This window comes from Perca flavescens, chromosome 4 (genome assembly GCF_004354835.1).
Source record: "Perca flavescens isolate YP-PL-M2 chromosome 4, PFLA_1.0, whole genome shotgun sequence".
Classification (NCBI taxonomy): Eukaryota; Metazoa; Chordata; class Actinopteri; order Perciformes; family Percidae; genus Perca; species Perca flavescens.
In genome coordinates, this window is record NC_041334.1 from 34753692 (window position 1) to 34767934 (window position 14243).

The 14243-nt window shown below is 38.3% G+C and overlaps 1 protein-coding gene across 2 annotated transcripts; it reads left to right on the forward strand.

The window, feature by feature from the left end:
* Window positions 1-2239: 2239 nt before the first annotated feature.
* Window positions 2240-12857, forward strand: opn1sw2 (opsin 1 (cone pigments), short-wave-sensitive 2). 2 transcript variants are annotated; one of them, XM_028574918.1, is made up of 6 exons: window positions 2240-2260; window positions 8632-8977; window positions 9076-9244; window positions 9328-9493; window positions 11927-12166; window positions 12756-12857. In XM_028574918.1, the coding sequence occupies exons 1-6, from the start codon at window positions 2240-2242 to the stop codon at window positions 12855-12857; spliced, it is 1044 nt and encodes a 347-aa protein (XP_028430719.1). The 2 variants fall into 2 exon arrangements, with proteins under 2 accessions (XP_028430719.1, XP_028430718.1); XM_028574917.1 differs by lacking the exon at window positions 2240-2260 and having other exon boundaries at window positions 8599-8977.
* Window positions 12858-14243: the final 1386 nt, after the last annotated feature.

Genomic DNA, 14243 nt, shown 5'->3' on the forward strand with positions numbered 1-14243 from the left:
GCATATGTAATGGCTCAAAGGTTCCCATGTGCCAGACACTGAAGATCTGTCAGCTTCAGAGTACAGCCTGACCTCTGACCTTTGTCTAAAGGAGAGCAAAGAATTTCGCCATTGATATAAAAAAACTATTTTTATTGCTTCTATGTTAATAGGAAAAAAACATCTAATCATTGTAAATGAAATTAATATGCTTGCAGTATACATCACAGTCTGTTTCGTTCAAATGTTTCATTATTTTTTTGAAAGACAATGTTTTCCTTTTTTTTTTGCAAAATATTATTAGATAGCCAAGCATACTTGTGTTGTTAATGTTTTGGATGTGGTCTGCAGCTTAAAGTCAATACATTATGTACAAATAAAACGGGGGAAAAAGGGGGTTGCGTTTCTAATGATTTACATATTTTATTAATGATCAGATGCAGTCCTTGTACTGGAATGGAAAAAAAACCATGCATTTTCATATACAAGTCATAGAGTATATATAACACTAAGAACTGAAAGGCCCTGCACACCCACACAGGATTGCTCAGGTTGAATATGGGCTGAGCTGTGCTGGGAATTACGTGAGATCACTACTCTCAAGAACGATAACTGTAATTTGTAAGGTGCAACCAAGCTAATGGGAGAGTTAGAGAGATGTCAATCAAGCGTAGCCTGAGAAGAGGTCTAATCACATGTTAATCAAAATTAGCTGTGTGGGTGTGCTAGGCCTTTAAATTGGGTTGTTTTAGATTCATTATGAAGCAGTAATGATGCAATACCAAAGCTGATTATATGACTTAAAGATAAAGGTACAAATGACCACTTACATTTCATTAATTATGTTAACAGTGCAGCAGCCACTCATTGCACCTTCTAACCATAAGTGAAGAAAATGTTCACAAAATTTCTTCTTCTTTGCACATTGTGTTATGTTATACTAACAATGTAAACAATTGTGTGCTTTTTTAACGTATATCTACAACATAATATGTAGATTTTGTAAATCACTCTTTGTTAACATACAGTGTGCTGTTCACGATGTCTCCTCTACCAAGCTTCAAGGTTAGCACTAATGCAGCGGCTCAGTTCAGAGCCTAATTGAAAGGCAAACCTTTATGACAAGTAGTTCTATGGAGTGTAATCCTTTCAAATAAAATCTATTAAAAATATCTCTTCTTTCCTTTGTTCCTTTCCTGAAAAGGATTCATTCTGATGTCGTGAAAATGCATTCAAACAAATAACTTATTAGGCACACCATTAAGATATTGACTCCAAGAAATTCTAACTGAAAGTGAATTTGTAAATAGAAAAACTGTGGAGGTATCTGAACTTCCATTAAAACTTCCATTTTTAGCAAAATTAGCAGTTTCTACAGTTTAAACCTTCAACGATTTTTTAGGCTTAGTCATTTTCATTATGATTGATCTGAGGTGATGTCCCCTTTTCAATGTTAGCCTTTTCCACTTAGCTATTTTTATTATTATTATTTTTTAATTGGTGATTTAAATTAGCCTATAAGTAATTTTCCTTCAGTACTCCGCCTGGTTTTGCGGAATATTCTTGGGTTTTCTCCGGTCAAATCTTTACCGGTCCAATCAGCAAACAGAGGGAGTGGCTGAGAACGATGACGTTGTGGCAACGCTGCCGAATAACAAGAAGTTATAGCCAGAGCAAGAAGAAGTCTTTGCTGAGTTTTGTTGGTGGCGAACGCTAGCGATCACTGACATATATAAAATGGACCAACAGAGCCGTTGCTCTGGACGGAGACCAGTGAAGGATATTAGAAGCATTTTTCCAGTGAACGCTGAGCGTTACTGCGCAGCCTCCAAATGTGACGTGAGCAACGTGTCTGAAAGTTGGAAGTTTTCTGGTAGCTGTGCCAAGAGAAATCTCAATCATTCCCAATCTTACAGAGACGGAGAGTGTAGGTATATGTAAGGAGATAACATGGGCACAGGCTAATTATTGCTAACTAACATGATAGTTAACATTAGTAATTAAACCTAAACAGCTAACGTAAGTCGAAACTGCTCCTGTACTATACGGTAATTCCTCTACTATCCGACAGTTAGTCGCTTGGTTATGACACAATTGTTAGCCTATTTTTATAAAAGCGTCTGCTACGGGGCCATAACGTGAGCTACAAGGTAACGGAGCCTTTTATACATTATTGTGTTTCTTTAGAAATAAACAATAGACAAATAGAGTCTTTAATTGCTTCAGATGTAAAGTTATTCGCTGTCAAAGTGACGTCAAAATGAATGGGAGTCAATGGAATGCTAACGGGAGGTGATGGCTTTGTAGCATCAAAATGGCGCCATAGGAGGTTCGAGTTCTGAAGCGAAGCTTACACCCTTGCTAGCGATGCTAAGCCGACGTCACGACCAAACGTTAGCGATTGGTTATGGCAGATCCAGAGTGGCTCTGGGCAGATCCAATAGTTTTAAACTTCAACAGAGTAGCCGCCTTCAAGGATGTTAACACTTGTCAATGGAGAGAGGCCAGACTCTGTACAAATGACATGTACGAGAGTCTGGTAGGACCAGGCTAGATTTAAATCAGTTTGGGCCACAAAAGCAAGAAATATACATTCCATCAATTTAATTTACAGCAATACAGCTCATCTGTATTATATTGAAGCTACTAGGATTTCAATTGAGCCTGTTCTTACATACTATTCCTTTTCATTGTCAGATAATCAGTCAGCGTTCAAACATACATGTGTGGGTTTTACCCAGAGAAAGCGAGCACAGCAGCAGGTTAAACGGGTCAGAGGAGCTTAGACAAACACCTTGACCTTCCATACTGTTCTGAGCTGCCGGTAATGGTTTACTCTCGATAAGAGTCTTAGGAAACGGCTAAAAAACTGCACTTTGAAAGCGTTAAAAGATCATGATGTAAAGCCTCTCAGCTGACATGGATCAATTATGGCAGCAGGAGTTGGAAGTTATTAAGGAAGTGTATGTAGGATTTCAACCACCATAAGCATCACAGCAGATCAGTGTGTCAGCCTTTTTGAAAGAATATTTTCTTGTGTGCTATTGTGCTATCACATCAATTAACCTACAGTTCGTGGCTATATTGTCAAACGTTATAAGGGATTTGTCACAAATTAAAGCACACAAGACGGCCACTGCCGTAAAATAAGAAGTCTCAACAATCATTATTATACAGAAGTCATAACATCATATCCTGAACACAATTCTTGAACAGCTGTTTCCCGTCCACTTGTGGATACACATCTGTGTCAAAAAGTACAACAAAATGAAAATTCTACAAAGAAAACACATATTTCATGGTTGTCTTTCAACTAAGTAATTCAACTGCAATGCATACATTATAATTAAATGTAAGGGGAAGAAAAAGTTTAAAAGGTTCTACAAGCAATATTCCACAATTCTAGCATGACTGAATCAATAAAAAGTATCGATTAATACATTTTTCTGCCAAATCCCGCAAAACTATATGCCACTTACCTTTGTAGTGGTGGTGACTGATGTCATTGTGGAGGCTGCACATGCGGTTGTGGCATTGTGATTATGTAAGAAGAATCTCAGCGGTATACCACATAAAGTAAATGACATTGAGTGTTTATGATAAAAGAACAAACTCCCCTCCTAATGCTCTTAAAAGCCTATGTTTTACTATTTTAATGCCTGAGATTTTTTTTTCCATCTCTAGAGAATGAGATAGAAAGACAAAGAATTAACTAACAATAACAATAACTATGATGACACTAATATTAATTATTGTTAAGATCATTAAGAATAATACCACTAATGATACACCCCATATTAAGCACACATATATTGATCAACCTATTTATGATACATTCATGGTTTATCTTGGTCTATTTTTCAACCTTATAACTAACTCCGTCACAGCAGAACATTTTAGTACATCTCCGTTGCACCTTCCTGTTTCAGTCCTATATTACAACCGTCTTTCAAAATAAAGCGGGCAATTTGGGAAATGTAGATATTTGGTACAGAGTGGCCTTTAGATAGAGCTGCAGAAACCAGTATTTGCTGTTCACTATGTTAGATGCTGTAAAAATATTGTTGGTATCCAATAGAAACTGTAGAACCCTTCACAGACTTAAAGACAGGAAATACAGGGTTATGGTCCGTTGGCTCAATTTCCATAATAACAAGCAGATGTTAACAGAAAATTCTTAAAGGTTTATCTCAAACACTACAATGTTTTTAAATGTTTTTTGTTATCAGTTTTTTTATACTTAAGTCTATGTATGTATTCTTACGTACGTCTGTATGATTGGTGTTTTTTTCCTGTTGCACTGCAAGTGGCTGGTGGAGAACAGTCTTTTCATTTTCTTTATGTACGTACACAAGGAACTACGACAAATACATTAATCTTAGTCTTACAATGTCTGATTCTAATAGCCGGATGGCCTATGCTCTGCTTTGTGCTGAGATCCATGCTTAACACGAGGTAATCCTTTCTTGATCCTGATACGATAACAAAGGAGAGAGAGATCATCAATCCTAATACTAACTCAAAGCAAGTTATCCGAGGACAGATTGAATGTGATTAGCAGTCGTAATAACGCTGGTGACTGGATTGGCTGATAACAAAACAATGTTCTTCCATCCAGATTGGATCCAATCTAACCAATATAGACACTGAGAGATTAAACACAACTAAAATGTTTACTTATGGGTGCAGACTTGTTAATGTGATCTAGCATTAATGTGTGTTCCTCAGTGCACTATTCATCATTGCTTTTGACCTGCAATAGTGTCTGAAAAAGTGTAATGAGAATACAGGAGATGATTGACCCTGAAATCTTGCATTGGCTTCTGGCTTGGTTCTGTGCAGCATGTATGTTGCATTGCTTCCTGTGGTGCTCTAATTACATTACATGTCATTTAGCTGACGCTTTTATCCAAAGAGACTTACAATTACTTTAAATGTAACAGGTTGCACGCCTCTGGAGCAACTATGGGTTAAGTGTCTTCTCACAGATTTAAATTGGAGGTTCTATTTATTGACTCAATGCAATCAATTAATACATTATTCAATTATTCAATTATTCCGTCAGACAATCCTATATAAGTCCTCTGCAATTGACTGCCATAGCCATAGTGCAGGAGACGCTGAACTGACCATCACATGAAAGGCAAATTTTGATTTTTCTTATATTACATTGAGGGCAAAATAAAGCACGGCCGTGTTATGGAGCTTCCGGAGGATTTCTGGATCCCCGTCCCTCTGGATACGGACAACATTACATCTCTCAGCCCCTTCCTGGTACCCCAGGACCATCTAGGAAGCAAAGCGACCTACTATGCAATGGCCGTCTACATGTTTGTTATATTTACAATTGCATGCACCCTCCAATATAAGAAGCTCCGGTCTCACCTCAACTACATCCTGGTGAACTTGGCAGTGGCAAACCTTCTTGTGTCCGATGTGGGCTCTTTCACTGACTTCCTTTGCAAGCAGGTATTTTATCCTCGGAGCACTAGCATGCAAGATTGAAGGTTTTATGGTAACTTGGGGCGGTAAGACAAACTTTGAGACATAGATATATATGATTACGACACATGAGTTTTAAGAAGTACATTTATTTTCAGGTATGGTCTCTTACTGCGGTAGCTTTTGAAAGATGGCTGATCATCTGCAAGCCACTTGGAAGCTTTATTTTCAAGACTGACCATGCTATAGCTTGCTGTATATTCACCTGGGTGTTTTCACTGCTTGCCGCAGGTCCTCCACTAGTGGGATGGAGCAGGTCAGAATAACTGCCACACACCCTTACATTTGCTCTGATCGTAATGGAAAGCTGCTGTGTACACTTAAAGGTCCCATGGCATGAAATTTAACTTGATGAAGTTTTTTTAACATTAATATGAGTTCCCCCAGCCTGCCTTTGGTCCCCCAGTGGCTATAAATGGTGATAGGTGTAAACCGAGCCCTGGGTATCCTGCTCTGCCTTTCAGAAAATGAAAGCTCAGATGGGCCGATCCGGGTCAGTGTAACGCTTATCAGTTCAAGCACAAACGGACATTTGGAAAAACAGAAAAATGGGTTCAAATATCCAATTTCTCATTTTTTTCCACCTTAACAAATAAAAAATTGGATCTTTAAATTGTTTTTCCAATTTTCTGTTTTTATTCAGAGGATCAGAAATTTAGAAAATTACAAAATTGCGTCTGGGCTCCAATTATTCAATACTGCAATGGTATTCTCTCATTTCCTTGTTCCGCCTAGCTACGCCCCCCGCACTCGAAACCATCAGTTGCAAGCACCTCTGACCCCAAAGTCTATCAGTTTTTATTTATTTTTTGGTCCATATGAAGTTAATGACCTGCATATTCTGCAAAGTAGAGAAAGAGAATACCATGGCAGTATTGAATAATTGGAGCCCAGACGCAATTTTGTAATTTTCTAAATTTCTGATCCTCTGAATAAAAACAGAAAATTGGAAAAACAGGTTAAAGATCCAATTTTTTAATTCGTCATGGTGGAAAAAAAATGAAAAATTGGATATTTGAACCCATTTTTCTGTTTTTCCAAATTTCCGTTTGTGCTTAGAAAATTGAACTGATAAGCGTTACACTTAGTATGTGCCATACACAGAAATGGCACATCCTAAGGAAAGCTCATTGTGGGACTGGCTCTAGTGGCTGTAATTCTGCACCAAGGCTGAATTTCAGGAAAGAGACTTCAGATACAGTATTAGGGGACCACTAAGGTCTATATAAAAGAGACTTCAGATACAGTATTAGGGGACCACTAAGGTCTATATAAAAGAGACTTCAGATACAGTATTAGGGGACCACTAAGGTCTATATAAAAGAGACTTCAGATACAGTATTAGGGGACCACTAAGGTCTATATAAAAGAGACTTCAGATACAGTATTAGGGGACCACTAAGGTCTATATAAAAGAGACTTCAGATACAGTATTAGGGGACCACTAAGGTCTATATAAAAGAGACTTCAGATACAGTATTAGGGGACCACTAAGGTGTATATAAAAGAGACTTCAGATACAGTATTACGGGACCACTAAGGTCTATATAAAAGCAGCCAAAGAGCACCATGTCATGAAGGCTAAAAACATGGGTTATCTATATTCTATCTATATCTATATTCTCCTCAATAAACAGGTATGTTGAAAAACCTTTCAGATTGAAAACACATTACAGTTCTGGTTTTTAAAGTTGTGTTTTTGAAGATGCTGGGGATGGGTGGAGGTGAGGATGATGAGTCGTCGGCAACATCATCAGTGACTGAAAGTTGGGCCTGCTTAGACTGAACATCAAGACTGCAACCTCTCTGCCACTAATGATTGTGAATTGTAAATAACAGTAAATGTATGCGTGTTTTGTGTGTGAAAAATTAATAAAAAAATACAAGCAGATAAATGGTGTCTGTATGTTGTTGATACTGGAAACAACACAGTCACTGGTTTGGACTATATACAGTTTCCTTATATGGGTATTGTATTGTAAAGCACATGTGAGAGGCTGTGTTGTTAAAGAAACTTATTCACTGAGAAATTCAAAACTGCAATGTGGTGACAGTAACGTTTTTTTGTTATTGTTAATGATGTCAAACACACGCGACTGATCATTTGTGTTAATATTGCTGGTTTATTATGTTGCTTTGAATTTCCCTGCGCAATTCAACACAAACATTTTTATCTGTTCATTTCCAATAAATCCTCCGACCTCTGTAATATATAACTATATAACTGCCTCCTCTGACAAAATGATGTATAATGTCCTTCTCTGCATTGGGTTGTTGAATTGAAAGAGTTACTATACAGTTAGCCCCTTCTGAAATATAAGCTGTGTGTTTTACGTCTTACGCATCCTTTAAGCTCAGGAAAGGATTAAAAAGGGCTACAGCGCAAAAGATTATCAGAATTAATGTTACTGGAAACCAGATTAGCTGGCAAAGACTCGCTGTGCTCTTCCTTAAGAAAGTGGGATTAACCTGTTTAATCTGTTTATGTTAAGAACAAGTGTTAATGCGGATACACAGGTGCACTGTGTATGCATTTATATGCTTGTGTGTGTGTGTGTGTGTGTGTGTGTGTGTTCCTTGATTAAGATTACAAAGGACAAAATCTTGAAATTCTTATTCTGAGCCCAGTACCGGGTTGTTCTTAAAAGCAGGATGTGTGTAATTTTAGCATGCATATTCATAATTTAGATAATTGTCTTACATACTAAAAACAACAACAACCTCTTACAATGATTTACTGCTTAAGCAGCAGTTACATAAGCATCAACACATGCTTTCACGTGTGGCAGGCATTGTCCCGGGCTGTAATCTCTTTGGCAACAAAGCCAGAAGGTGAAACCACTAAATGACTTACATAAATTAATGTCAACTCCAATAAATCAGTTAATTATAGAATCAACTGACCTTTTAATAGGGATGAGTGGCATCCTGAGACCCTTTATAAAAGTCAGTCTTCCACAAAGGATTAACAAGAAAGGTTAAGGACGCAGACAACACAACATCATGTCTGCCTCTTAAAATGTTTATTCTTTATTCTTATTTTATGATATAGGCAGAGCAACAGTATAAGAAAAGAGGTATAACGATTGTGATTAATAGTCATATAAAAAGGGCAAAATGAGAGCAGATCGTGGCATGGAGCTGCCAGAGGACTTCTGGATACCCGTCCCCCTGGACACCAACAACATCACGTCACTCAGTCCTTTTCTGGTTCCTCAGGACCACTTGGGGAACTCAGCCACATTCTACGCCATGGCAGGATTCATGTTCTTTGTATTCGTGGTTGGCACTGGCATTAACATCCTCACCATTGGATGCACTATCAAATACAAGAAGCTCCGGTCCCACCTTAACTACATCCTGGTGAACTTGGCCGTGGCAAACCTTCTTGTGTCTGCTGTGGGCTCCTTCACTGCCTGCTGCTCATTTGCATTCCGATACTTTATCTTTGGAGCACTAGCATGCAAGATTGAAGGTTTCCTGGCAACACTTGGCGGTAAGATTTAATCTAAAGTTTTGATTTACTTTCTATTACTGGACTTATCTATAGTGATTTAAAAAAATGTTTTAAATTGTCTGTTTCTGTCATTTCAGGTATGGTAAGCCTGTGGTCTCTTGCTGTGGTAGCTTTTGAAAGATGGCTGGTCATCTGCAAGCCACTTGGAAACTTTATTTTCAAGCCTGACCATGCTGTCGCTTGCTGTGTATTTACCTGGGTGTTTGGACTGATTGCTTCACTTCCTCCACTGTTCGGATGGAGCAGGTAAGCAAAAGAAGCTAACTGAAACTCATCTCAAAACTGAGACGCTGGGACGTACATCAATGCTCTTGTGATCATCTGTCCAGGTACATCCCAGAAGGCTTGCAGTGCTCCTGTGGTCCAGACTGGTACACCACAAACAACAAATACAACAATGAATCCTACGTGATCTTTCTCTTCGGCTTCTGCTTTGCTGTTCCATTCACCACCATTATTTTCTGCTATGGTCAGCTGCTCATTGTGATGAAAATGGTGAGGCAAGCACAAATCACAAAAAATCACCCTAAATTAAACAACATACATCTCAAATCTAGTTATTATGGTTCACTTATAAAGCTTTTGAAAAGGCAGAATTTGTACATGTGACAGTAACAAAGTCTTCCCAAGATTGAGCAACCGAATGACCTATTTTATGAATGTCAATACATGCAAGTCTATGTACATTCCTTGTGATGCTTTACCATCAACAAAGATGTGGTATATATATACTGTGTGTATATATATATATATATATATATATATATATATATATATATATATATATATATACCTCAGACAAACATAAATCGTGGCCCTGTATGCAAGTACTAGTGTCTTGAAGCGGATGCGGGCAGCAGTTGGTAACCAGTGAAGAGAGTGGAGGAGCGGTGTAGTGTGAGAGAACTTGGGGAGGTTGAAGACAAGTCGAGCTGCTGCGTTCTGAATGAGCTGCAGTAGCCGGATGGCACATGCAGGCAGGCCAATCAGGAGGGAGTTGCAGTAGTCTAGACGTGAGATGACTAGAGCCTGAGCCAGAACCTGAGCCGCCTTCTGCGTTAGAAGGGGACATGTCCTTCTGATGTTATGCAGCATGTATCTACATGATCGGGTAGTTGCAGCGATGTTGGCAGTGAAGGAGAATTGGTCGTCAAGTGTCACACCCAGGTTTCTAGCAGTCTGGGTGGGGGCTACCACAGAGTTGTCAATTGTTATAGTCAGGTCCTGGGTAGGAGAGCCCTTCCCTGTAAGGAAAGGGAGCTCAGTCTTGTTGAGGTTGAGTTTCAGATGGTGTGTGGACATCCAAGAAGAAATGTCAGTCAGAAAGGCTGAGATACGTGCTGCTACTTGAGTTTCATAGTCCGGAAAGGAGAGAATTAGTTGGGTGTCATCTGTAGCTGTGGTAAGAAAAGCCGAGCAGGCGCACATATATAGAGGTTTACTCCTCGACGCAGCGGCCGCGGGTTCGACTCTGAACTGCGGCCCTTTGCTGCATGTCATTCCCTCTCTCTCTCCCCTTTCATGTATTCATCTGTCCTATTGAAATAAAGCCCTAAAATCCCAGAAAAAACCCAACAAGTCTTTGACCCTAGTGGTGCCAGGTAGGATTCTATTTCATAGTAAAGTTATGCACAAGAACCGCCCATCCGCTAGTAGGTGTGTTCCCACACGTGTATGGCAAGCCACTTTTACATTTAATCAAACCACACTGCTATCTGTTACTACATTATAGATATCCATAGTAGCATTTCTCCTAGTCAAAATTATATTCAAACTAGTCAGAATGGTAATTAAATATACCCCAATAGCATTCAAGGTTCATACGTTTTGAAAAAACCTGGAAAAGTTATGGAATTTGAAAAATGCAAATTATGGAAACATAAAAAGACCCAGAAAGTTTTGGAAAAGTCATGGAATTTTTTTTAACACAGCATAATAATATGTCATTAATAAATGTATTTTTACGTCATCTTAACCTCAACATTCTATTCGGGGAGTGATATTATGAATCCTGCTATGAACCACATAAATTGTCATTAATTTTATAGTTAAACCTCTGAGGGTAAACTTTAACACAGATTCTTATTGTATAATGTTGACTGACATTTTCAGGAACACACAGTCATGGAAATTTGCCAAAAAGTCATAGAAAAGTCATGAAAAAGTAATGGAAAAGTATTGGTTAAAATGCATATGAACCCTGAACATTCTTACTAAAAATGGTTTTCTATATATCAACAACTTTTTTCCTAGTCAAAACTAAATTTAAAATATCTTTAAAATCCTTAAAAAGTATGAGAGGCCGATTTAACATTCAATACACTGGATATTTATTGCAGATATTTGTAATTCAATTCTTCCTAAAAAAAACTGTTCAGATATCCACGATGTCATTATTCCTATCCAAAATCAATATTCTAGATATCTGCAATATAATTCTTACTAGAAAGAACTCCAATTTCAGATATCTACAATCCAATTGTTAGTCATAATTTTAACTTGAAATATCCAAAATGAAAACAAATTAATTCTATAGCAGATATCAATGTTCATTCTGAATAGGAAGGATGATGGATATCTGAAATTGAAAGCCCAATACACATGACAAAGTGACGGAATCTTTCCTAGACGTTGTGGATTTCTAAAACAACAATTGTGTATAGGAAGAATGTCATTATGGAGATCTGAAATGTTCTTTTTGACTAGGAATAAATTAATTATGAAAGATTTTAGTCTACCCAGTACTTTTTACCTGTTGAAATACCTTTTTAAAAGGGCAATACATCCAGTTACATAGTTTTCCAAGTTGTGGACGTATATACCGGTAAACATGCTCATACGGACGGCAATCAGTTTTTGGCAGACAATGACTTTTTGGCACGACACGGGCTCTAGTGTTTGACCCAACTCACCTCTCTTCCTCAACAGGCAGCAAAGGCCCAAGCAGAGTCTGTCTCCACCCAGAAAGCAGAGAAGGAGGTGACCAAGATGGTGGTCCTCATGGTGATTGGCTTCCTGGTGTGCTGGTTGCCTTATGCCTCCTTTGCTCTTTGGGTTGTGAATAACCGTGGGCAACCATTCGATCTTCGACTGGCGACCATACCTTCCTGCTTCTCAAAGGCCTCTGCAGTCTACAACCCTGTCATCTATATTTTCTTCAATAAACAGGTCTGTTAAATGTTATGATGGACAAATGCCTTGTTGCAAAAAAAGTATGTGGGCTGTAAAATGTGCTAAAATAGTCTCTGCGTATGCCTATATGTCAGTCTGAGCGAGATGCATGAGTGCAACGTTTTGTTAACGTTACATAATCAACGTTAACAAAATTCCTCTTAGTTTTTAACAGACAATACAGTAACTTACAAAATTACGTGCTAGCAAAAGCTTTGAGCCAATGCTGTATTGTGTTGATTGGAGTACCTCACTACTTCAACATTTTTATATCAATAAAATAAAACTGTTATTAAATCATTTAATTATCCACTTCACTATGCCACTATGTGTAGAAATATTCCGATAGCAAAAGTTTTTGATAAAATTAGACAATCCCACTGAAATCTGGTGCAATTTGTAGTATCTGCCACAGTGCCTTTTTTGATACAGCCACTAGGGGGCTCTTGAGTAACACTAAAATGCAACACATAGTGCCTTTAATGGCACATTTTGCTTTTTTCTCAGTTATCTTCATACATGATGATACAAACAGACACCATATGTACATTTTAACAACTTTGATGATTTGTTTTGTCCCTTTCAGTTCCGTTCATGCATAATGACAATGCTGGGGATAGGTGGAGGTGAGGAGGAATCCTCAACAACATCATCAGTGACTGAAGTCTCCAAAGTTGGGCCTGCTTAGACTGAACATCAAGACTTGCCATAAATTATTTGAGACTAGTATATAACAGTAAATACATGTTTTGTCATATGTAAAAAAATATACATGTAATGTTGCTATTCAAGTAAGGAATCATAAATACATAAAAAAAATACATGTATGTGGTGTGCAATGATAGTCACTGGTTTGGACTGTTTCCTTATATGGGTATTGTGTTATAAGGCACATATTTACTGCAATATGCAAGGGAAATGATTAAATACGTACTACAGTGTTTCTTTAGATAGTTGTTTTTTCATTCTTTGGTTTCTGGTTGAGCTTACAACCTTAATTTTCACTTAATATCACCATTTTTATTACATTACTCACACTTTCGGGCGATATAATAAACCAGTAGAACCTGGATTACTTAGGGCCAAGTGCATGCTACTGACCCCCTGAATATCACAAACCTCAAACCTTTAAGATGATCGGGTGAGATGCATCGATCTGTAACACTTTAGGAGGAAAACAGGCAAGATTCGTAAAAAATTCAAATTAAACATCTTAAGTTGACCCAAGCAATTTAAACCTACAGAAAATTATTATAACAAAGTTCACAGTGAAGCTCCTCTACGCCAATAAATGCAGCAGATGCAGGATTTTCCTCAAACAGGTTTATTAAATTTAGAACAAAGACAGCTACTTGAACATGAAAACATTGGGGCATTGCCCAAACGGACAGAAAATAAATAAGGGTTTCTACTTAGAAGAAAAAGTTAAATAAAATACTGCAGGACCATTCTGTTTCTGTGATCGTGGACTGTAATCACAGTCTAATGTTTTAGGGCAATTCAAAAGATCAACAAAAAATGAAAATATGACCTATGAATCGTGGAGGAGTTGAAACAGATGCATCTGCTGTTCTTGGTCTAGCCTAGAAATCTAGACGCACCATAGCGGGGGTCAAGCAACTCTCCGTTGGCTTGCGAGCTGGAAAAACCAAACTCTGGCCGGGCCAATCACATCGTGTATAGAGTCGGTGGGCGGGGCTTATGGCTGCTGCTGCTGGGAACAGCGGTCGTTCAAATTGGCTTTTGGCGACTCTGGAAGATTTGGAGTTAAGCTTTTCTTTGAGAAAAGAACAAACAACGGCACTGAAGTCATTCTTAAAAAAGGAAGATGTTTCGTAGTTTGCCGACTAGATACGGAAACAGTTTAATCTATCAACTAGCTCCGCTACCTTTTTGTTGCTCTGCCTGGTTGTAGTGCTATCCTAGAGGGAATTAAAGACAACCGTTTATCCTGCACCTCGGATTGAGCCCTGTCAAGTTTCCATACCCAACGTCTTGATGTGGGTCTGGCTTGTCAGGCTAGTTGTTGTTCAGGAGTTGATAAAGAACCCGCTGGCTGTGCTTGGTCTGAAGC